The 24,892-nt window shown below is 45.4% G+C and overlaps 1 protein-coding gene across 2 annotated transcripts; it reads right to left on the bottom strand.

The window, feature by feature from the left end:
- Positions 1-659: 659 nt before the first annotated feature.
- MTURN (maturin, neural progenitor differentiation regulator homolog) lies at positions 660-20,678 on the bottom strand. Of its 2 annotated transcripts, XM_086849978.1 has the most exons (4): positions 20,470-20,678; positions 14,539-14,661; positions 7,983-8,137; positions 660-3,821 (listed from the first exon to the last, which is right to left on the bottom strand). In XM_086849978.1, the coding sequence occupies exons 1-3, from the start codon at positions 20,629-20,631 to the stop codon at positions 8,027-8,029; spliced, it is 396 nt and encodes a 131-aa protein (XP_086706104.1). In that variant the 5' UTR covers positions 20,632-20,678; the 3' UTR covers positions 660-3,821; positions 7,983-8,026. The 2 variants fall into 2 exon arrangements, with proteins under 2 accessions (XP_086706104.1, XP_086706100.1); XM_086849974.1 differs by having other exon boundaries at positions 660-8,137.
- Between the last annotated feature and the right edge of the window lie 4,214 nt (positions 20,679-24,892).

Here is a 24,892-nt window from a genome sequence, read left to right as displayed (position 1 = left end):
ACCAGATGCAGGAATGACTTTATAGGCAGCACTTGGCATTCTGAGCACATCAGAGGGTATGTAATTTGGTGTGCTCCTACTCAGTGCTCATGCCCTGGGAAGTGCCAAAAATACAAGGCAAGTACTAAGTTAAAGCACTTCCTCTTCCATGGGCTGGAAGATGTCAACCCACAGAGGCTCATGACAACAGGTAATGACTGACTTGACTCTTTCAATTAAATCAGGGTGAGAAGATGTCAAAGCGGCAATTAGGAGTGAAGTGTTTAAAGAAAAGAGACAATTTGAACAGAATCACCATTTTCATCTCAATATCGTTACATGTCTCTTATTTAGAACAGATGTCTCCTCATTCTGTGCAAAACAGAAAAGGACCTGTGAGGTCTAAAATACTGGCTCATACACAACAATTTCTGGCTTCTAACAGCAAATCCACTGCCTCAGACTGTGCCAAACCAAACCACCTAATAATTCTGGGTCCATCAAGGCTGGCTTTGCAGTGCCCAAATCTCAGATGACATAATTTTCTCCTCCTTACACCTGTAAACACTGTTTTATCCCATTGAAGTCAAGCCTGTGCCACATGCATTGTAGTTGTGTTTTAGCCCCTCAGATCCACAACTGAGTTGATTTTGTTCACAGAGAAAAGACACCATCAGTCATCAAAGTTTGGTAAGCTCTTTAATGGGAAGCTCATGGTGTAATGACACTGCTGGATTTAACACCTTGGTGGTAAATGAGGATCAGAGGAAGGAGAATCAGAAGGCAGGCAGTGCTCCACTGAAGGCTTACACCTTTCAAAGTGCTGAACAAAAGGGCAACTTCTTTTGCTGACTCCTTTCACAGCTTTATAGTCCCAAAAACAGATAGGTCTTCCAGCCAGAAAAATGGTGGAAACCAAACCAAAGACAGCCTTGGCATGGTGTGGTACATGATTTCTGCTTGATGTGTGGAGGGCTGACTAGTCCCTGCATTAGTAAAGGAAAACTTGACAAAAGAGTTGCATTGACTGAAATCCAGAGCTGACATTTCTACCACCACCACCCCTGAAGATGAAAGCTTCTTTTACATGCAGTGTTACCACAGATCTTTGCCTACATGAGCAACAGCATGTTGGTACAGAAAGAGAATTTCAAAGTTCAATGTATTTTACATGAAACCAGTAAGCTTCACTGTAGTCAGGAATAACTAGTTCAAAGAAGTTTGGGTTTTTTTTCTTGTAGACAAATGAAGGCCCTTTTCATTAATCTGTAGGGTTTTTTTATATCCAAGCTCATAGCGACAGTGCAGTGCTACTCAGCTCTGTATAAACTGGGGTTTGCATTAATGTGGGTGTGTCTTTAGGGACTGTCTTTCTTGAAAAAAAAAATCACCAATGATAAAAAAAAATCAAACACAGATCATGTAAAAGACTATTTGGCTCACTGAACAAGTAAATGTGGTTAAGTGGTTTCCCCTGCCCACCTGCCACAGACATCAGACACCAACAGTGCAACTAAGTCTCAGAAGTCCAATAAAAACCCAGTGACAGGGTCTGCTCTCTATGGATCAAATTTAAGGACTCTATTTAAATATCTGCATTGGAAGTGATGTGCCCTGAGCCTTCAGCTCCATTGTTACCCTGAAAGGATGACCCCAAGTCCAGCCTGTTACAGGGTCTAGGAGCTGCTGCCCTGAGTCACTCCTGCCTGGCTCTCACACAAAGCTTTCCCAGCTGCAGCTGTCTGCAGAGACAGGCTGCTGGGGAGGAGGGAAGGTCCTGCCAGAATTAAACACATAAAACAAAGCATTTGCCTCTGCTCAGCAATTTACAGAAAAGGGCATCCAGCTAATGCCCCTGAAGGGATCTTTCCCAATTTCCCATGTCCTCTGGCCAGACCAAAACCAGCCAGCACTGAGAAAGAGACCTCCCAGTGCCCAAGGCAACCAGACAAGTCTCATTTTCTGGATGCCCAACCTGGAGAGCCTCAATGGGTTATGATTTTCAGAGACTGGATTATCTGGCTAGACAGAACTGCCTGTGAAAAGATACTAGGTTTGGCACCTAAAATGACTGCTGTCTTCTGCACAACCCCTGTCTGGCATGGACCACCCACAGGTCCTCAAGGGATAACACATCTCCCATGCCATCTAATCCCCCTGTACAGAAAGGACAGTGTGAATCACACTGTTCTGAACTGCAGATCCACTGATACACCTGCCTACAAGCTGTGAGAGGTAAAGAAGTGTTTCTCTCCTCCTTCCTATGCTTTCCTTCTTCTGAGAGTAAGAACTTCTGAGAAGACCACAACGCTAAGGAGGGAAGGATGGACACAGGGTAAAGACGCATCCTCAGCTCCTGCCACTGCTAAAGCTAATACTGAGTGAAACAGTCATTGACATCAGCTCTGGATCCCAAAGATCAGGAAAGATGCTGAAAGAGGCTGGGAATATGTCCTGAATGGCAGCTTTCCAAAATAATGTCCACAATGGTATTGCAATTGTTTTTACTGTCACGGTCTCATGTCCCACCTTGCAGAGGGGTAAATGGCAGGGATCTACTCAGCAATGTTGCAGCAGACACTCCTCCCCGCTGCCCCCAGCCACCATTTCACACAGCACCTTCCATGGGACACAGTGACAAGATGCAGCAGCAGACATGCATGTCACTGATGCAGGAAAACTAACTATGGCTATTCCCAGAAAAAGTGGCATTCTTAAAAGAATGAGACTTTCAAAGGCACAGCACTATGCATGGAGGGAAACTGCCTGGAAAAGAGCCAGAAGCAGGGCAGGAGGTGGAGCTGAAGTCTGGTAAGGGCTCAGGTCATCATGCACACAGTTCACTATGCAGATACTTGGCAGGATGGCTTTGGCTGTCTCAGAAATCTCAGCATCTCCCTCTCTGAAGGGGCTTTGTTCACTCTTGCCCCTGCACTCATAACAGTTCTGAAATCTGCCTTTCCATCTGGCATCCCATGTATTTCTCATTGCCCAAGCAGCACTCTGCTGTTTGCATTCATGCAACTAACATTCAGAAGCACCAGTTCTGCAAGAGGCTCTGCTCTGCTGTATTTATATTTAGTTGGAGCATGAAATGCCTATGAGGAAGGCCATTGGAAGGCATTGAGGAAGGGAAAAGGGAGACCCTTCTGTGTCCTTTTATTACTGGTTTGCTCTGAGGATAGGCAATGACAGTGGTATCTCTGTTCACCCACAGACCTAAAGCACTATATATGCTGCTGGACAAATAATAGTAACAGTCCCTTTTACAAAGGTGGGACTCTCAAAGGACTTATCCCGCTCCTGCTCAATTTTCCAGAGGCCTGCATGCAGAACTGAAAGCCTGCCCTGAATTCTCAGAGACTGAGACCCGCCTAAAGCTCAGGGCAAGGCAATGGCAGAGCTACAAACCCTCGTATCACCAAATATCCAGGTCTGCAAGCATTTATGCATGTGTTGGCAAATCTTGTGTCTCAGTCTGGCAGCCTAGTCACTGGGTCATGCTACTCCTGATTAATTATTGAATGGCTACTAACTGCAATATGTGGTAGGAGGGAGGGAAAAATAAAATACAAATGAAATACAAAAACATTTTGTAGTACAACCAAACCAGTTCCACACCTCTTGCAACATTTGGCAAGTATGAAAAAGTAACACAGTAATACAGAAATGTATTTGGTCAAAGTAAGGAATCAATATTTTTTGATAAAATACATTCTATATTAGTGCTCATTCACATTTATTACATGTAAATTAAATTTTTTATGTATAAAATTCCAGTTTATTCTCAGTGCTGCCTGGTCATGCTTCAGTTCAGCAGCAGGGTTCAACACATTCGGCTCCTAGCAAAGTGGGAGGAAATGAGAGCACTGAGCTTTCTGCAGGACCAGGCCTCACACAACCCCTTGTCCTGCAGGTCCTGTCTGAACAATATCTCACTGGCTTCAGTGGGAGTTTTGCAGGGGAGAGTGCTGCATAAGGGCTGGCTGTCCAGCATTTGCAGTCTGTGTGGAAGTCGCTCAAATGGCATATGACATTCCAAAGCAAAAGTGAGTTAGTGGATACAGAAAATAATAATAATAATAATAATATATCTACATAATTTACAGCGTTATTTGCTTGCAACTGTATTAATGTTCAACCGCTCATTAACAATTCAATCAATATGCAGGGAAAGGTAGCAGATGTACACATTTCAACCTCCTGCATGCAATTACAAGCACTGGATCTTAGTCTTTCCTCATTTCATTAATTCCTACCTATCCCACTGCCACCAGTGCCCAGTTCCCACTGAGCCTTGTGGAGTCAATCCCTCACAGCATTTAGGCTGGTCCACACCTCTGCCATAGGCCCCTGACACCGTGCAAAGCACATTTAGCAGCAGGTCCTCAGCTACTACCCATGTCCACCCTGCACCCTCCCCTCTGCTGTGCCAGCACTCATCTGTGCAGCCACACGCTGAGCCAGATGGTGGGACCGATCCAGCTGGAAGCCTGCCTGTCTGTAAAAGGCAGAGAGTTGTGTCCTGGTCAGGCTGGGCTCACAGCCCAGCTCACCGTGCAAGTGTGTGGGGGGTGCCTGCACCTGCACACTGGTGCCAGCCACCTGCCCCTCAAACAAATGGCCTAGCAACCTGAACAGTAGGACTCTGTCTCCAGCTTGCACTACTGTGACTTGCTCACTTGCCATTACACTAGAGCAGACAGAGGAAAGTTAGCCCCATAAGATCTACTTCTGTGAGCCATAACCCAAGGGTTGGATGCTATGAAGAGAAAGGCTCTTCCAAAGGAAGGTTCTGTTTAAGGTTATAGCATCTGTCCAAGCTGGAGAAGAAAGAAAAATTTAGGGGCTTAAAGCAGGGATGGAAACCACTGGTCTTACATTTTATTTCAGTAAGCAAAAAGCCTATTGCTGCTGTACAGTGTTATACAGTGAACTGCCACAGTTCTCATGTCACTAGTCCATAGAAAAGGTGCTGCAACTACCATGTCTATGCCTGCATGCTGAAAGAATGTACAAAGTTGCATTAAGCTCTGTTTCTCTTCCTTTTTTTTTTTTTTTTTTTAATATTCTTAAACTCTTTTACAGTGTTGCAGACACTTCTGTGCAGACTCAGGTAACAAACATAGTCCCAGTTATGGAAGATCTTTGTCTCTGACAGAAAAAATCATGTGCTATGTGTCTCTCAAGCCACCATCATAATTGTAAACCATCAAGAAAACTTGCTCTCTTTAGTAACCCTGGAAAAAGAGTCTCTAAAAGTCTATTGAAAAGGAGATATCGTTAACAACGGGGTTTTCAAAATGATGCAAGTTGTTTATAGGAGTTGTCCAAGCATATTCTCTTCACTCACTCTTTGTTTTTATAAAGCTAATTCTGTATAAAAGGGCTTTTAAAGCCTGTGACCTTCATTTCACGATTTTTAAAAAATTGGAAAAAAAAAGGAGGAAATTTAGAAACATCTTTCTTGATTGTGGAAAACAGCTGTATTACAACAGAATTACTTTTGCTTCTTATATTTTCAGTACAAAAGGCAAGTAGATAAAGAAACCCTGCATGTTCACAATCCGGCACTCATCCAAGTTACTTGCAACTATGTAAAACAGGTAAAAAATATGAGGGGTTGTCTTCTTCATACTAAGACCCTCACCAAACCCTTTGGGGAGCAAGTCCCCTGATAAGTAAAACCTCACTAGATTTTATAGCAGCTGAAGCAGTATTTCAGCTCCCCTCCAATAAGGTGTAAATGCCCAGACTAGCTCAAAGGCCCAGGAAGAGGTCCAGCATAATTTTAAGAACCAGGTGCTGGTTGATACCCTTATGGCTTCAGTGTTAAGTTGCATTCAAGTTGCACTCAAGGAAGATCTCGGAAACTACAGGCCTGTCGGTCTCACCTCAGTGCCCAGTAAAATAATGGAAAATATTATTCTGGAATTATATATATGTACCTGGAGTACAATGCAGTCACTGGTCACAGCCAGCATGGCTTCATGAAGGGAAAGTCCTGCTTGTCAAAGCTGATTTCCTTTTATGACAAGGTAATTCACATAACTGATCAAAGGAAGCAAGTTGAAGTAATATATTTGGAGTTCAGTAAAGCTTTTGATACTGTATCAAAAATACCCTTCTGACCAAAATGTCAAGCATACAGCTGGATAAACATGTCATGAGACGGGTGAGCAACTGGTTCACTGGCTGGGCACAAAGGGTTACAGTGAATGGGTGACATCAGACTGGCAATCTGTCACCAGTGGGGTACCACAGGGCCCCATCCTTGGCCCTGTGCTCTTCAACATCTCATTAACAACCAGGATGCAGGACTTGAAGGAATATTAAGTTCACTGGCAACACTAAATTGGGAGGACCTGTCAACTCTCCGGAGGGCAGAGAGGCCCTGCAGAGAGACATCAACAAATTAGAGAAATAGGCATCACCAACTGTATGGAGTTTTAACAGGGAAAAGTGCTGGATTCTGCACCTGGGACAGGGCAACCCTGGTTGTGTGTAAAGATCAGGGAATGAGAGGCTGGAGAGCAACGCTGTGGAAAGGGACCTGTGAGTCCTGGTTGATGGCAAGTTGAATGTGAGTCAACAGTGCCCTGGGAGTCAGGAGGGACAAGCATCTCCTGGGGCCATCAGGCACAGTCAGGCAAGAGAGGGGATTGTCCCGCTCTGCTCTGCTCTGGGGCAGCCTCACCTCAAGTGCCGGGGGCAGTTTGCGGTGCCACAATGTAAAGAAGATATTTAACTATTAGAGAGTATCCAGAGGAGGGCAACAAGGATGGTGAAGGATCTGGAAGGGAAGCCTGGTTAGGAGTGGCTGAAGTCACTTGGTCTGTTCAGCCTGAAGGAGACTGAGGGGAGACCTCATTGTGGTCTTCAGCATCCTCAGGAGTGGAACAAGGGCAGCTACAGATCTCTTCACTCTTATTATTGTGCCAGGACCTGAGAGAATGGCCTGAAACTGAGAGGTTTAGGTTGGATATCAGGAGAAGGTTCCATACCCAGATGGTAGTTGGGCACCAGAACAGGCTCCCCAGGGAAGTGGCCACAGCACAAGCCTCACAGAGCTCAAGATGGGTTTGAACAATGCTCTCAGGGACACTGTGTGGCCACACTCTGTGGATCTTGGGGTATCCTGTGCAAGGCCAGGAGTTGGACTCAAGGATCCTGATGGGTCTCTTCCAACTCAGCGTATTCTATGATTCTATGGTTCTAATGCATGATGCCACAAAGTTTGAGTAATAATTTGGCAGTGTATCAAAACCGGCAAAGCTTAAAGTTAGTTATCATGCAGAAGTGGGATAGGCAATAGCTATTTTTTACTTGAGTTGTAAGAAAGCAGCACTTGCCTTTGGATCACATGGTGTCGGAATATCTGTTGGTTATAATGTGTGCTGCTGGCGCCAGTTACTCCCAGTTATTAATTCAGCACTTGGAAACTCAGGTGTCAGTGAAATGACATCAGTATGTCTGACACCTCCTGGATTTCCTGCTTCCCATTATTTTTGTTAAGCCTTCATATGTATTTCTGCAGCACCAACCACTACTAAACTACTGTTTTTCAGGAGAAGTCACTCCATGTTTGGTACTTTGTCAAAAACCTAGAGCTGTTGAACTAAAAAGAGAAACGCAGGATGTGTTTGCTCTCTGCGCTGGTTTCCTTGGAAAGGTCACTGGTGAGGACTGGGCACTCTTCCCACACGCCTCCTACATTCTCAGTACTCTACATTCATGTCAGCAAACACTACTCTCGAACACAAATCGAAGAGACAAGTCAGCGACAAAACTACTTCTAGACTGATAACGGCAGAATGCTACCAAGACAACTCCATAGAAAACCCACTGAAGCAGGAGCAAAATTCAGGTCACTTCTTAGCAAAGCTCATCACGAATTATTATTTTTTTGGAACCATTTTTTGTAAAACTTTTATCTTGGCAGCCAGATATCCCCTTGTGATGTGCTAATTCAAACAGGCTAACGTGGGACCACCTGACCCCACCTGGTACCAAAGGCTTCCGAATTTTTTTATAGCTTCTCAGAAAATCACTGCTGACTGACACCCATCTGTTGGTGATCGGCTTCTGGTTCCTCTTCTTCCACATCTGCGTTATATTCTTCAAATGCATCATCATCAACATCTGGAAGCCCAAGTAACTACAAAGAAGAGAAAACACTGTGTAACAGTGAATTACCCACTCGTGCAGCTTTGCTGCAAATCTTCACACAAATCCTACGTGCACTTCTTAAAAACCTCAAACACTGCAATAACAGTACTGAATAATGATCTTGATTCTCTTTCTCTCCCTTCTGGGATAAAGAAAGATTTGAAAATGCATCCTCACACCAAATTAAGTGCTCAGAGACCGGAAAATAAATAAAACCAAAACAAAGCACTTGCAAAAAGCTCTACATTCTTCCCTGAGGTCACATTATGAATTGTTGAGTGTTTAGACTTGGCAGTGGCTTAGCTTCAGAAAGAACCATGATAATACTGTAGTAGTAGTAGTTGTCTTGGTTTAAGTTTGTATTCCATCAGCCCTATAAAAGCCAAAGAAGAAAGCATCCTTGAGAAGGACTGGCTAGTGTGGAGTAGACAAGGAGTCCCTAAAATTCTAAAGAATCCACCATGTCAAGTGCTTCTCTTGAACCCTTCATTCCATCACACCAGACAAAGTTTTGCATGCTGTGTGAAGCCCTTGCAGTAAAAAATACTGTGTATTCCACTGAAATATTGTCCCTTTAAACTTCTGCAAATTAGATTTGGGATTCCAAGGAACTTCCAGCCCCTCTTCCTTGGACAATGTTTGGATGCCTCCACCTGATGGATCTGACCACTGCAACATCACCTCTTCAGTACAGGAAAAGGAGCAAACAACCATGTTTAAACTTCTTCCCTCTCCCCCAAAAGGTTGCCAAGCCAACAGAAGTCAGGAAGACAGATAAACCAAGTAACAGTCAAAATAATGCATCTGTTGTGGAAATCTCAGATTCCTACACTAACAGCTATTAATAGCCACAAAGCAAAATCACAGGCAGGCATTACTGAGAATATCATGCATTTAGCTTGCCAGGGCTGGAAGAGCAGCACAGATGCATGTAACACCCTCTTTGGAGAGTGATGCAGCTGTTAGCTCTTGAAAGAGGCAAAGCCCAGAAAAACTGTGAGAAGAGTGACACTCTTTAGGTGAGAGCATGGAAATGAGAAGGCTGCAACGAGGCAGATTTTCAGGGACCTAAACTAATTCAGTCTGTGATCGACATTCAAAATTATTCAGTGGACATAAATACAAGGCATAGAATTAGCTTCTGAGTGCAATGAAGCTTGTATTCCTCCCTGTCACTGGGAGAAAATCAGATTTTTAGTTACAGGATTGCTTTGGCAGGGAAACGGAAGGAGAATTTGCTGACTAAATCCCCTCCTTTGCATTTTAAAAATACTTATGGAGAGACCCCAAATGGAAAACATTCTTGTTTTCCGAGCAGAATAAAGTAATTGTCCCTATGCATACATATTTTTTCAAATCAAATGCCTAACTGAACATGAATTGCTCAGTTCATTTTCAAGATGTGGGGGTTTTATTTCATGTTGAAGCTAAAATTAAAATACTCAGTTTTCCAAAGGCAAAATCAAGGACTCTTTCTAGACTTTCTTATAAAACAGTATTATTTTTGCTAAACTAATCTGGTATATTCAAATTAAACGTGAGTGTTGTACTCCTGTTTGTATCACCTGTCAGAAAGAGTTTTGACTGCATTTTTTTTCCCCACTTCTGGTCATAATTCCTCTATGATTTGCAAGAAAATGAGTCACATGAATCTTCATTTTATGGGATACTGTATTGCAAAATTAGCATGGAAAACACAACATGCACCACAAGAACTGCCAAGACATACACAATCCCAAAGGATGGGGCGTACATCCTGCTTTTCACACATCCCCTCTCTTCACCATCAGGAAATCCAGCTCCTCTTTCCCTGGAGCAGCATAAATCAGAGGGAACAGTGTAAATCAGAGTGATACTGTAGACTTTAGTGGTTTTACAGAGGAAGAATGGAGGTGGGATGGGATGGGATGGAAAATGGGATGGAAAATGGGAAATGAATGGAATGGAATGGAATGGAATGGAATGGAATGGAATGGAATGGAATGGAATGGAATGGAATGGAATGGAATGGAAGACTCCTCCAAAGAGAGATGCAGTTTTATTCTCTTGCAGATACTTTATGACCCTCCAAGCCACCAAGGACCTTGACCATGCAGGTCTTGCTTTTAGGTGTCACATCCTGTTGCTTCCCAGAGGACTATGGTGGTCCCTCACTGCTGTTAACCCCTTACTGCTCTCTGGACTGCAGTAACAAATTAGCCCACACCTTCAATACAAGGAGGGACAATCAGGGTCCAAAATGCAGAGAGCTCTACAAACATTGGGATAAAACAGAAGGAGGTGTACAAAAGGTAAGAACAAAGTAAGATGATGAAGATGGCCTGGGCTGATCCTAGACTGACTCCCACCTTGTCTTCTTTCCTACACACTAATTTCTGCTTCATATATTCAAGTATCAGCTATGCAGCAGACTTCAAAGGACTTAAATGGAGAGGAAAACAAGGAGAAAATATATAAACCAGAAAACTGTTGTAGAAAGAAAGAACTGATCCATCAGCAGAAAAGCCGAGGGGAACAAAACTGCCAGGCAAGGATGCATGGCTAGGAGGAGGTCAGGGGCATGGTAAGAAGGGAAGGAGGGAGGATAACAATCAACAGCATTGCCTGAACTACAGCTATTTATTTCTGCTGGCTAAACTGCCCATCTGGAGGTAAAGGAGAGGTCACTGGGACATGCATGAATAGAGTGAATATGGAATAAATGGCTTGTACACTGCAGACTCCCCACTTCAGAGGTAGGCTTTCTTCCTTTGAAGATGAGCTCAGTGTAGGACCCCTGGAATTTGCTGCTGATTTGTATGACTTAAGCCTTGGCTTCCTGTAAACTTTGTCAGTTGGTGTGAAGTCTCTCAGGCATTTCTTACATTTGTTTTTCTTAAACCTTTCAAAGTGCCCTGATTATATTAACAAATAACTTTGCAGTTATTAATGCATGGAAGCAGAGTGATGCCGTCTCCTACTAAAAGCAGGCACACAAGCACACTGAAAAATAAACCAAGTACAAGACTGAGCTCTAGTAGTCCATGTGATGCTACACTAGAGATAACACAGTTCTGTTGAATCCCTATGGAAAGGACTATGTCTCCAGGCATATGCTTATGATTAAAAGCACCAGCATGGGCACCTCCTAGCACCAGAGAATGGCACCTCTTACACCAGAGACACCAAGGCAACAGGAGGAGATAGGATGCTCTGAGGCAAGTAACAGTATTTGAGCCCAGTGCTGTTGGTTGATACCATGTATCTTCGTGGTGTCTGGCACTTCTGGATGCTCCCTGAAGAAGTGGATAATAAGGCAAATCACAGAGTTCTGTGGAAACCAACCCAGGAAGGCAGTAATGGGTAGAGACAACACGCCCCTTGTCTCTAAAAACAGAGATGAAAAGATACAACCCTAACCCTCACCACCTGCAGTAAAGAAACACCTTGACCTTGTCTACAGCAGGACTTAGAAGTGTGGTTTAGTTGTTGCAGGCAAACCAACACTTTTAAAAAGCCTCATCTAATGAAATATCCTGCTTGGCACTGTGCTTAGGCCTATAAAACATTAGGGAGAGATGCCTGAGAGCAGTGAGAGACAGTGAGCAGACCTAGACCACCCTCATTGCCTTCTGTGCCCAAGGAAGATTGGTGAACAGAGGGAATTCTCTGTCTCTCACTGAGATGGATGCCAACCACTGGGCATTCATGTTCTCACTGTCTCCAGAACAGGGCCCAGCAGCATAAGAAGCCAGTCCCTTCCCACTCCACAGCCCCAGGGCAACCTCATGGAGACATGTCTAGGCTGTTATCATGAACATGCAGAGCAGGACTGAGCTGAGTTACTGATAAAAGTTGTTTTTGGAGCCCTCAGTTACGGGAAGGCAGATGCTCATGCTGTGCACAAGGGCATGGAAAGCGGCAGATGCACTGCCACTGTTTTCTTCTAAATGTTTCCCTTCAAAGGACCCAAACAAAGAATTTCAGAACTGTCTAATCATGAATGTCTGCTGGGAATACCAAAATGGAGAAGACTTTCAGAAGGTGCTTAGCAAGCACCGGCTAAAAACCTGGTGCCCAATGTCCTAGACTGAGAGCTAGGGCCACCAGATACATCAGAGAAGCCCAGCTGGAACTTCAGTTGCAGTTTTTTCCTAAACTACCATTTTTTAACCTGGAGTTGGCCAGACTGGTCTCTATCAGATTATTTGCTAGGACAGAGGAGAAGAAATCCCTGCAAATACCTGTTGCCTTGAAGCTGACAGCAAGGTGGCCTCATAAGTAAAATGGGTCCAGCAGAGAAAGAACAGGAGACAGTATGAAGTGATGCCAAGGAAATAATTTCCCAATACTGAAGAAAAGTAGTTTTGTTCTGGCAAAGGCCTGAGGGTGCAAAATAACTGTTTCCATACATCTATTGTAACATCATTCAATTTTTAAAATCTTTCCTCCTATGTATGTGCTATTTTTTAATAGTTACTATGAGGGAAAAATGTCAGTACATTCCTTAATTAGACTTGTCTACACACAGCCATACCCCAAATGATAATCCCAGTTTTGTTATGCTGATGCAAATCTCTCAATACTGGGTCAAAGGAGAATCTGAGAAACTTAGTGTCTGTGGTACAAGTACAACAATGAGAAAATTAAGAGGTACTTGATTATAGTCTGCAAGATGTCTTTGGCAATTGAGGACACCATGTTTGAGCAAACAAAAGCAAAATGAAATTTAACAGCTAGGAAGCAGAATTACAAAAGTGCAGATTATAAACAAAAGGGTTATTCAGTGCATGCTAACTAGCCACAGGAATAGTAAGTGTCCAGCAGTGTTGTATCCTTTAAGTCACCTGAAGACTAGATCAAGAGTGGGTGTCTTTGGAAAAGACTCATTCTAGTTCAACCTCTATTTGTATGGTCAGCTGTGGGAATCATGAGGTGAAATGGGATGTATTAATGAAGACCTCAGGCTACATGAGCATAATGGTTCCCCTTGCTTTGAACCTTTTTACTGTGAAGAGTAGCTCAACTTGGTTTGACGTGGTTGACTTCAATTGGTTTGAAGTCAATTTCTCAGTAACTTAAAATATGCTGGAATAAATGTGGCTTAAATGAAACAAGTAATCTGCACCTATTTAATTAAGTCTTTCTAAAGTTCTCCTTAGTTAAACCAATGGAAGCTTCTCATCAAAGGCACAGCTTCCTTGAGCAGGAGAAGACAGCTATGAGGATCCTAGAGCCCAATATTGTTCTGGGAAACATACTTGTATTTTTTGCATGTTTTCACAATTACAAGCAGCTGTAGTGACAGATCAGATTTCCAGTCCTTTCTAAGAAAAGCGTGCATCTGTTCTATTTATTTCTAGCCTCTCAAAGGATTCTTTAAAATGATGCTCTTTTATGTCAACCAGCTGTGGTGATCTGTGCAAGGGTGTAACACAGGGAAGGCCAGTGTTTTCATATCGATGCTCCAGGCCCTCCCTTTCACACTAAATACTTGGGATACATTTCCAGTCTTCTCAATTAGTCAGCCAGAAAAAGACAGGAGGGAAAAGGTCTACATTCTCAGTTGAATATAAAAACATCCACTGGTGAACTTTCTCATGGACATCATGGGAGGATGGCTCTGGCTACAAACCTTTGCCCTGCTTTGCACCAAGCCCTTAGCCAGCCCCAAACATTCAAAAGGAGAGGCTGTGTAAAGGAAGCATTTGGTAAAAATGAAGGACGGCAGCCAGCCTAAGACACCTCACCCTGATGAAATCCAGGCACTTTGGCCCAAATCTTGGTGTTAAACAAGGAGAGAGAAAGCTGAGTAGCAGCAAAACAGAAAAATACAGGCCCCCTCCCCACAAAACCCAGCTTCTCTTCTAACTTCTTCTCAAGAAGACCAAACCAGTACGTGCAAACACCAAATGCCAACCATCCTAATATCTGCATCACTTGGGGGGAAAAAACCCAACCACAAAATAAAATAAACCACCCTAAGGAGAGACCATACTTCCTGTTCCCAGAGGTTTACTCTTGCTGTTCATGTCCTTGCAAAACTGCCCAATTCCAATGCCAGGAAACAACTCTGCCACAGAGTCCTGTGGCGCTGACTCGTATCCCGTTCCTCGGAGTCAGCACTGCATCAGCAGGACATAAGCCCCTGCCCGCTGCTACCGGCTGACACACCAGTTGGCCTCCCACCCTGCATGGGAATCTCATCCTCTCAAACACAGAGATGGAAATAAAAAGGCAGCTGACTTCCAGGAAACAATTTCCTACTACCCAATGCCAGCTCATGTACCCAGGCAGCTAACTGAAGATGTAAATCTCTGGAGAAGAAAAAACACCTTGCTCTATCCAGTGCTGTCCTATTAAAAGTCACAGGTAATGTGTCAATATTTAGAAGGAAAAAAACACACTTACGGGCCTGAAGGATTTGAAGACTTTTTCCAATATTTCATGGAGTGTCTTTTTCCCACAGGAGGAAATGTAGTCCTGTGCAAGCTGCAGAAAAGGCAAGCAGTCCTCACTTTCGCTCCACACGTGCTGAAAGCCAACAGCAACACAAGAAAGGAAAGGCATTAACAGGAATTCACGCCAACCTTTCCATGTGATTTTATAAGGTGACACGTTGTAAACATCTGCCAAAGTACACCCAGCCTCCTGCAGTTCAGACCCGCCCTGGGGACAGGCATTGCAGACTCTTTCAGAAGCCATGTTTCTGAGGAGGAACCTGGATTTTATTAACATGATGCATCAGAAAACAGGGAAATTGATCCAGCAGCGGAAATGCCTCATGGCTGCACCAGCCATGAAGGGTACACACACTTGGCGCACACGCGTTTTACCTATAAAGGTGCTTTTGTTTGACATCAGCCCTGCTCAGACCTGGAACTCATGTCGGGTTTTCTCTTTTTTTGTATCATCTGCTGCAGTGAAGCCCTCAGGAAGAGCTAAAGCATCTCTTTGTCTTCCTGGCGTTAGTGCAAATATGATGCGACCCTGGAGGTGGAACTTGATGTGTAATTCTCTCAACGATGCAGAAGAAAAGATGCAAAATCTGCCTGCAGGCTAGACACAGAGCCAAGGAGAGATGTTTGGGCACTCACAGCATCCTGACACTTTGAGCCTCCCACCCTGTTTTTAGATTTACTTCTCCTGGAACCCAATCTTCTCTTCCCAGGCAGGCACATTCCAACCCATTTGAGATCCTTCTGAATTACTCCTGCTCTGGAAATGCTGGTTCCCCAGCCTTACATTGCGAAGCCTCTCTCAGATCTGATGTTCATTCTGCTGCTAGGACATTGTTCAAAACAGAGCTGGCAAGCAATGGAGGTAGCACCCAGGCAGCAATGCTTCCTGTGCCCAAGGGCACAAGCTAATGCATCATTTTAAACACCTCCTCTTTCAAGACTTGTTGCATGGGACTGTCTTAGGCAGCCTGCCACACAGAGAAGTGCAATACTGCCTAATCGGTTTGAGACTTGCACCTCTTTTTTAACACAGCAGCTCTTTTCCCCAAAGTACCTTTTTACTTGCTATAAACAGCAGGTTATGCTTAAACAAGAGAAGAGGACAATCTCTCCAAAGCTTGACTAACATTCAGGGAAGAACTCAAAACGACAGATGTTTCAATTCCTAGCATAAGGCTCGCATGTTGCCTTCCTCTTCAGCAGCGAGTACCTGCCAGGGATACAGTTTTGCACTTAATGAAAGAAAACAGTACTTAACATCACCTAAACTGCATCTTTAAGATAAAACCTGTAACTGCTTCGCTATGAACTTCACTTGACCTACATTTTCTTTACTGCTTGTTGCACTTTACAAGCATAAACATAGTGAAATGTTGTTATGAAAAGAGCCCTGCATTACTGAGTAGGTTCTGCTCTTTCCATACAACCAGAGTCACAGCTTAACCATTCTGGCAATAAAAATAAGTTCTTTACAGTCTTGCCAACTCTCAAACGCACATACCACAAGTCTCATGATACTTCATGCCATCTTAAGAGTCATGGGCCTTGTAATCCTATAAATATACAACTAAATCTCAGCTTCTGTTTACAACAACAACAACAAAAAAAAGGCAGGAAAGAAGTCTGCCCTTTGTCATTTCTATGGCCTAAAAAGGCAGAACGTACATGAAGTGAACTCATGTTCACTCATATCAAATGAACACTTCCAAATCACATTTTAAAAACAGCCTTTGGAAGAAGGTTTTGGAGGCCTGGCCCATGATTTCTTCATACTTGGGGTTTGCAATAACTGTTTAGTTATTGCTGAACTTCAGAGCTGAATGTTGCAGCTTAGCAATTCCTGGCTGGTGCTAAACCTGTTGCAATTGTTTATATATAAAACAATTATGACTGCTGAGATCCTCATTCTTGTTTAAATTGTGGTTTCTTTTGACTACCAGAGCTATACACAGGAGGTTCCACATAAATGAAAATCAGGCCTTGCCCTTTAATATATCATAGCTGGTTCATTCCCCAGGGAAAGTTAACCCTGTGTTGTCCTATCATGTTTTCACAGTCTCTTTTCAAGCTGCACCACATTTTAGACACCAGTGTGAATTCATCAGCAGTAGGCAGAGTAAGATGATCTAGCATAAAGGGAAAACCTAAGAGAAAAATCTGATCACTGAGCTTTTGAGGAGATTTTTTTGCATAGCATCATATGACAATTAGGAAGTAACAGTTCCAAAAATCTCCCCATCTGCAAAGGATTTAAAATACTGACTCTAGCAACAAATACACTATGAAAAGTTTCATGTGCCATTAGTGCATACATCTTATTCGGAAATGGGTTGATTTAATCTTTTCCCTCAGAAACCTCAACCATAATAAAGACCAGGGTTGAAATGCCTGTAGGTTCAGCTGCATCTACAGCTCTCTGTGGTGGTTCAGTGCTGCACTCAGGCAGTGCAGGAACGGTCTCACAGCACTGATTCACCCATCTCCAGAGGAACCTGCAAAAGGAATTTCAGCCTTTCAAAATAAAAACAAACGTAATTTCAGGATTCAGCTCCTGCTTAGAAAGTTCAGTAAGGCTGCATATATGGAGATGCTTTTCCTGGAAAACCTGATGCCTGAGGATCTCTCTGCAGTGGGAGAAGGTGGCTGCTGGCAAACTGGTGGACCACAGTACTTGGCTGTGGCTGTGCAATTAAAAAAATATTAACCTCATCATCAGAGTATGTGTTTTCTGAGCTTGCCCAGTTTTGCTCACAGTCGCTTTGTGTCACTACAAAAGCACACAGCCACTAATTTCCACCTCAGCTGACCTAAGGTCATGGCTGAATTATTTAGTTCAGCATCTACACACAGCACATAGCTGAGGAAATCAATAGGGCTGCATCTGGAGGGGTTTGCTTTCCCTCACACCTTTAGATGACTCAGTATAGCTGGATGATAGAATCACTTGCTGGCCCACCTTCTTCTAAGCAGCCCACTTGTTGTGCATGACAGCAAAACTTTTTATTTATGGGGATAATTTGACTTGCATAAAATATTCAGACTTGCTGACTCTGTTCTGAAATATTTTCAGGAAATCTTGCAGCAAGATGGCATCATATTTTTATTTATTTTATCAGTTACTATGAATACCAGGAATAACATGGTGACTAAACAAATGACAGACTGTAAGGAATAGCATCACAACCCTCACCATCCTTGATTATGGCTACACTAGTCCAATTAATTTCTCAAGAACCTCAGGAGCATCAGGAGCTGAATTATACATTGTTCAGCTATCTAAAATGCTGATTCAGAGTTTCAGTGTCCAGGTGGTACGGAAAATGCCAATAAGCATCTCCATGGGTCTCCTGCATCCCTAGCATGTTAAAAGCCTAACCTAAATATATCTTTTAAGAAATGAAAAGTATCAGATTGTTTTGATCTGTGATGTTAGACAAAATTCAGTGTTTTTCTCCCCCAGATTGCATCTTGGCAACCTTTCCATGTTTTTTTCCTCTCCTCTTTCCTTTTAAGTTCATCATGCTCATCATTTCCTCCTTACAAGTGGGTTATCATGGAATTCTCTGGCACCTCCTACATAGCTTTTAAAGTCGCATCATTATGAAATGAAGACGTAAAGAAAGAACAAGAATACCAGACACCAGATGCTTATTAAATGTGAGGCTCCTTTATAAGAGGCACAGGGTGCAAGAAGGCTGTAAAAAGTGTGTCACTGTGAATTCTGTTTATACTTACTCACTCTCACACTCCACACTGTGTTAAAGGAGCCATGCAACAAGGCTTAAAGTGCAAATGATAATTAGTCCCTTGGCTTGTATTAAGTCTCCTTAAAATAAACTTTAGCCTGTTATTGCACATAGAAAGCGAAGTTATATTCTGGAACATTAAAAAAAAAGGAAAGAGACTGCAAAAAAACAAGATAATCAAGCTGGGAGCAGAAATTAAATCCCACAGTGCACTAGGAGAAGGAAACTAGGAGAAGGAAACAGGATGCTGGAGAATCTAATCATTAGTGGGTCTTAATCAAATTAAAGAAACACCATCTCTTTAAATAAAAAGACTTAAGAATGACACCTATCTGCCTGTCTTAAAAGTATTATCATTACAAGAAGTGACTCAACTAATAAGGCTAGAAAAGACAGAAGAAAACACCACTTCTAGTTTTCCACTGCTTATGTTCCAGATTTGACAGGAGCTAGCCCTTTGTTTTACTAGTGGTGACTCTGAGCAGGGAGCTCTTCTCACACCACCCCTGGAATGAAAATATTTTCAAAATAAAGGGAAAATGTGACTTCAAATGCAAAAAAGAAAAAAAAAAAAAAAGTGCCAGCATTGGAATAGGGTCTGAAGCTGCTTAAGATTTTTTTTGAAGTTGACTAGACTTTGTATGAAAGAGTTCACTCAATTACTGAGCAGTGTATAAAGAAACAATACATGTCTAAGGAAAATAAATGGACTTTCTTTGCAATTTCCAATATTGTTAGTGTCCAACCACAGTTTTAGCCTAGTGCTGCACTGGATTCATACATATTCCTGTTTATGAGTGCTGCAGGCATGACCCTTTCTGGGCACAGGCATCTCCAGAGAGGAATGAGCACTGAGGTCTGGCACGTTCAGAGGTGCTGGGAAGACGGACATGCAGAGCTATTCCCACAGAGAACTGAGAGAATCCACACCCTGAGATGCCCCTGAAGAGATACATCTGAATGTCTCATGAATCTCTGGGCAGATGTGTAACTAAACTCTAGATAACTTCTTTCATAATTCAGCATCACCATCTACTTGACACAATAAATAAATAAATAAATAAATAAATAAATGTCCTGCTCGCTGGGATCTGTGGTTCTGGAGAAGTCACTCCACTGCTCTTTGTTTCCATAGACCCATCTGTCAAATGGGCTCACTCTGCACTTACCTGTTGGAAAGGGAATTAGGGAACATTTTGTCAAGCAAGAGGAGGGATGAAACTTGTTCCGTGAAAGGAAGAACCTACAACACTCCTACAATAATGGTGCTAGGAGCTGTTCTGCTAAAATAAGCAAACCAAAATCCTTTCATTGAAGTTAACTGGCACTAGGCAGCTGACAAACCCCGTGGCCAGGTGCCGCTTTTCCACGACTCTTCCTGCACTTCTGCCCGCCACCGGGAGGGTCTGGCCGAGGGGAAAAGCACCCCCTGACCCTTCCCAAAGCCAGGTGGTTGTGGTGCCGGAGCGTTTCCCGCACAAACTCGGCGCTGAACTCCGCGAGGGGCGGCGGGGCGGGGGCGCCCGGCCGGCACCTGCACGGATCCCGCGGCGGGCCCGGGGGAGCGGCGGGGGGGGCGCGGCCCTCCTGTCATCCTGACTCCATTTTATTCCTGCCCATTCTCCATTTCCCGTGACAGCCCTGCCAGTCCTCCCGTCCCCGCGCCGTGCCCCAGCCCCGGCATCCCGGGAGGATGGAGGGGCCGCGGGGGGAGCGGCAGCTGCTACCCCCGCGGGGCGCGGGGCAGGCGGGGGGGCCCGCACCGCTCCTCCCCGCCCGCCCGGAGCCCGCAGCCACCCCGGGCCGGGTGATGGGGAAGAGGGGGGTGGGGTGTCCCTGCCCGCAGCCCTGCCCGCGGGGCCGCCCCCCACCGGCAGCGGACTCCATTTTGCAGCTCGTGGGAGGATCCCCCCGGCCCCCGGCCCCACCGCCCTCCATCACCGCATCCCTCCCTCCGGGGCACGGCCGCGTCCTCCGTCCCCCCGGCGCTCCCCCTCGGGTGCTCCCGCCGGGCTCCGGGGATCCGCACGGACGGAGCGTCCCGGAGAGGCGCGAGGGCTCCCCGCGCGTCCACGCACGGGCGCGGGGGGTGCCCCGCACGCCCGCGACCCCCGATCCCCTCACGGGGCACTCACGAAATTGTCGCCGCAGGCGGCCTCGGGGCACAGCACGTAGAAGGAGACGCCGGGCTCGGCGTAGAAGTCCATGCGCCGCTCCGTCTCCTCGGCGGCGATGAGCTGGAAGGGCGTGCGGGCGCACCATCGCTCCGCCGCCTCCGCCAGCGCCTCGAAAGCCATCGCCGACCCCGCCGCCGCCGCCGCCGCCGCCGCCTCCCGCCCGCGTCCCCCGCGCCGCCCGCGCCTCGCGCCGCCCCGCGCCCGCCCCGCGCGCCGCCCCTCCCGCCCCCCGCGCCGCGCCTCGCGACCCGCGCGCGGCGCCCGGCACCGGCCCCGCTGGAATTCGCCGCAGACAATTGACTCGACGCCTTCTGGCAACTTGGGGGAGAGGGGGGAAAAAAGAAAAAAAGGAAAAAGGAAAAAAGGAAAGCCCCACGCATGAAGGCGCTGTCGGCTGCCTCGCCTCGCCGCTTCCCATCCGTGTTCCCAGAACTGGGCCGGAATCTCGGCATCACCCATTGTGCTGAGCACACGGGCACCCCCTGCGCCGGGTTCCGTGGGAGCCAGCCCAATGTGGGCTGTTGGGCTGTCCAAATACAGACAGAATCACCCCGTGGCATCGAAAAGCTTTACGGAGGTTCCCCCTGACCCAGTGTTCCCTTACCGTGGATCTGTGGGTTTGCAGTGAGGTTCACTACTCTGAGCTACTCTTCCAAACTCATCCTAAGTGATTATCTATGTGTCCAGCCAAGGCATAGGAGATATAAGAGCTGATCTGCATTTATAAAGGGATTTACATTTTAACTGGTGTGCACTGTGCTTCAAAAGAAAACAAATCCTTACAGGCCTGGGTGGGTTTTCAGTGGGAAGCTCAAGGATTCATAGAGGTGAACAGGAAGCACAGAACCCGTACGTGGCAGTGGGCAGAAAGATTTGCAAGGACAAAGAGAACACTGACCTCTGAAACAGCCCAGCAGCTGTTTCTGGTCTCCTGAGTGGGGTTCCACTGCATTCCCAGGGCAGGTACCAAAAGCCCAGCTGACTGGGTCAGTGTCACACATCAAACACTCCCGTCCTGTGTATCAGTTGGTGCGTAAATCATTCCACCACTGCAAAGTAATGCTGAGGTCACCAGAGGTCTTTTCCGACCTTAATGACCCTGAGGTTGGCTCGGTTACAGCACGGTGGCAATAACGATTCTGTGATGCTAAGCTGCAGAGAAAATGTGACTGAGCATGGCAGCACCAGCAAAGCTGCAGCAAGGACACATTCCCACTGCCTCCGGCTGACCTGGGGCACCCTCGCTGCTGTGCTCAGCCCCACGGTCACTGTCTCCTGCTACTGGCTTGTCACAGATGTGGTGTGGGTGCAGCAGAACTCCGTGCTGATGGTACCACGGAGAAAATCCTCCACTGGTGTTGCAGCTGAGAACTGAGGTATCAGGAAACGCCAACAACAAGAATGCTTGTGCAACCGTAACTCAGGTCCTTTATGCACAGTGGCATGTGAGTGCTTGCTGGTTTTCCCACCAAAGGATTTTTCACTTATTCTGCACAGGTATTTTGGATAATGCCCGTATTCTTTGGGTGCTCTTGGAGTGGCAAGTGCTGAATACTCCTCATTACACTTGGAGCTGTGCTCTGAATGTGCAAAACATGGTAAAAAATTACCAGTGTTATGAAACTCCTGGTCTAGGTGCCTCAAATCTCAGAATCTGGGTATGCTCTTGTAGGTACTCATCCTGGTCCTGGCACATGTCTCTTTTCCGAGGCAAAATGAGGCAACATCAGTCTCGTACCTACTGCATAAGTCTGGAGAGATGAGTGCAGTAATACCTGCAAAACACTCACTGTGTGGGATACCTGTGGAAGGCCTGCAGCTCTGCGGCTGGAGCAGTGAGTCCTGAAAAGCTGGAAAGGAAGTCCTAAACCTCTTGCCACTTCCTAAAGAAGCCAGGGGTCCTGCAGAAAACCAAACGTTTCCGCAGGCTGTCAGGGTTCCAGGTGTTGGCAGAGCTGTGGGTGCCATGCAGGACTTTTCAACTTTAATATTCTTTCATCGTTGGGTATTTGGTGTTTTCCTTTCCAAATGCATTTAAGTAGTTAGCATAAAAATAGGACATGGAATAATCTTTCCTCCTAATATGTGACATTTATAGCTTGCCTTCAAACATTTGGGCAGGTATCTCCCCTGCCACAGGGCTCAGCTACCAAGGTCAATCCCAATCCCACTGTCCCTTTGTGCTTCCCAGAGATCTGGCTTTGTTTTGTATTCTCCCCAAAGACCATGCTTTGGGTATTGGGCATTGGGTATTTGGGTATTGGGCATTGGATATTTGGGTATTGGGCATTGGATGAGGACATGGTGGTGGGAGTGAAGCCTTGGCCTTTCCTGTCGCTGCTGGGACCATTGGGTTTGGGGCCTCCCAAGCTAGGCAGCCAGGCAGCCGTGTCCTCCTCTCCAGCACTGCCCTGGCCCATAGCAGCAAGGGGAGGTCAAGGCTGCGTTGCAAATAGGCACAATTTCAAATAAATGGGGTCTCATTGTTAACACCTATGATTTATGTGCATTTTCAAAACCCCACATGAACATCTTTTCAGTCCTTAAAACATCACTTTGAAGTATGTGGTGTTTGTTATCTCCCTTCTGTGGAGTAGGGAAGCTGACAGGTTTCAAATGAGACTTTAAATATCTTATTGCAGCATGCACTGCAAAATCCTGTGTCACATTTGAGGGTGCAGCCATTCAAACCAGACAGATGTGATTATTTGTTTATTTACATGTGATGAGTCTCTTTGCTCTAACACCTGTACCCCAAAAGCAGGTTATAAAAACAGTCTGGTAAAGGGTAGTGATTTTGGCAATGCAGAAGTGCTGTTTGCAGAGCAAGCTAGGCTCAGTGGCCCTGACCATTGTGCTGATGCTGGGGGCTGAGGGATAGACACACAGATGCTCATGACACCCTTATGCCTCTCTGCAAGTCAAAATCAGAAGCACCCACTGCTACTTTGATGAGATGAAGAGATGGCCAACAGTGCTGTACAATGCCTGAGCTTTTCTGGAATAGCGTATACTGAAGTATACACTAAATACTTGGTTTTTCTTCCTATTTGTTTTGAATACTCATGATCATCCATTCCCCACAAAAGGGAGGCAAGTACCTTCTAGGGAGATAAGGGGGAGTGGGGCAGGTCAGGGAGCTGTCTGTTGTGGCAAAGATGGTTTCCAAAAGAAAAACCAGAGGGGGAGTAGTTTCCCCCTATCCTGAGGGGATCCACTTCTGTTTCCATCTCCTTCTGGAACACAGCAGCTCTGATGCTTTCCCCTGCCCTGATCCAAGCCATATATAGGGCAGGGAAACATTGCTAGATCGTTTCAGAGGTTGTCAGTAGCCAGTAGCTATGACCAGCCAGAAAAGCCATTTCACTTTGAAGAGCATATGGAGAGCATTAGGAAGGGAGAGCACGTGCATTGCCATAGCCAAGCTAGTTGGAACAAAAATAAAAATATCAGCATTTTACAGGTGACTGCTGGTTTTTGCAGGTTCTACACAGAACAGGTTTCTACCTCCACAGAAATTAAAGTGTCAGGTGAGAGTGTCAACATGAGAGCTGAGTGGATAAACCAATTTTCTGCCATTTGCATGGACTTGCATTGCCTCTTGATTGGAGGAAGTGTGGAGGGGAAGGTTTTCAAAGTACCTGGCTGCCAGGAGTTACCTTTACAAAAGTCCTTGCCCCTGCAATGGCTGGTGATGAGTGTGGTCTAGAAGGCTAAGGAAGGGCAGAGTACCTTGCTAGGTGTTTACTATTTCTCTGCTCCCTCTGGACACAATGACACTGGGAAAAAACATGTAGGGAAGGCAAAGCAGGAAGCTGCGGAAGGTGGAATAGCAGAAGGGTTTCTGAAATGTGTCAGACTAACACAACTTGCCTGCAGCTGTGGTGTCTCTCTGAAACACTGAGCCACTGTTCTCCTCTACAGCGGGTTAGAAATCTGACAAATTCCGCTCGTGGACTGGCCACCTTCAAGATTTTTTTTTTCTCCTTTTTTTCTGATGAAGTGCCCTCATTGGTCTGCTTTTGGTGAACTGCCAAGCAATTCGCATTAATTCGCCTGACCAGCTGTAAGAACCCGACTGCCCTTCTGCAGCCCTCATTACCCACCCTCCCTGCTGATCCAAATACAGAAAGGTCAGGAGGGTGAGCTCCAGTAAATTATAAGAGATACACCCTTAGCTGCTGTGCTGTGTCAGCTTGTTCTCTTGCATGTCTACACTGTATCCACAGTTTGGTCTCCTAAGGAAGGACTAGTTCCCTTCGTCCAGCAAACAAAAGTATCAAGAAATCTTAGGGGAAATAAAATAGATGAGGGGGGTTGATCCCTTCATGAAGAACCCTTCATATACCTTTATACCATGGACCTTTAAAAAGAAAATATT

The sequence above is a fragment of the Cyanistes caeruleus genome, chromosome 1, assembly GCF_971803275.1.
Source record: "Cyanistes caeruleus chromosome 1, bCyaCae1.hap1.1, whole genome shotgun sequence".
NCBI classification, from domain to species: Eukaryota; Metazoa; Chordata; class Aves; order Passeriformes; family Paridae; genus Cyanistes; species Cyanistes caeruleus.
This window is presented reverse-complemented; position numbering and strand designations above follow the sequence as displayed.

Excerpts from the sequence above, each read along its gene's own strand:
- MTURN (XM_086849974.1), bottom strand. The coding sequence starts at position 20,631 with ATGGCTTTCGAGGCGCTGGCGGAGGCGGCGGAGCGATGGTGCGCCCGC. Across the intron at positions 14,662-20,469 it reads CCGCCTGCGGCGACAATTTC|CACGTGTGGAGCGAAAGTGA; the intron begins GTGAGTGCCCCG and ends GTTGGCTTTCAG. Across the intron at positions 8,138-14,538 it reads TCTTCAAATCCTTCAGGCCC|TTACTTGGGCTTCCAGATGT; the intron begins GTAAGTGTGTTT and ends TCTTCTTTGTAG.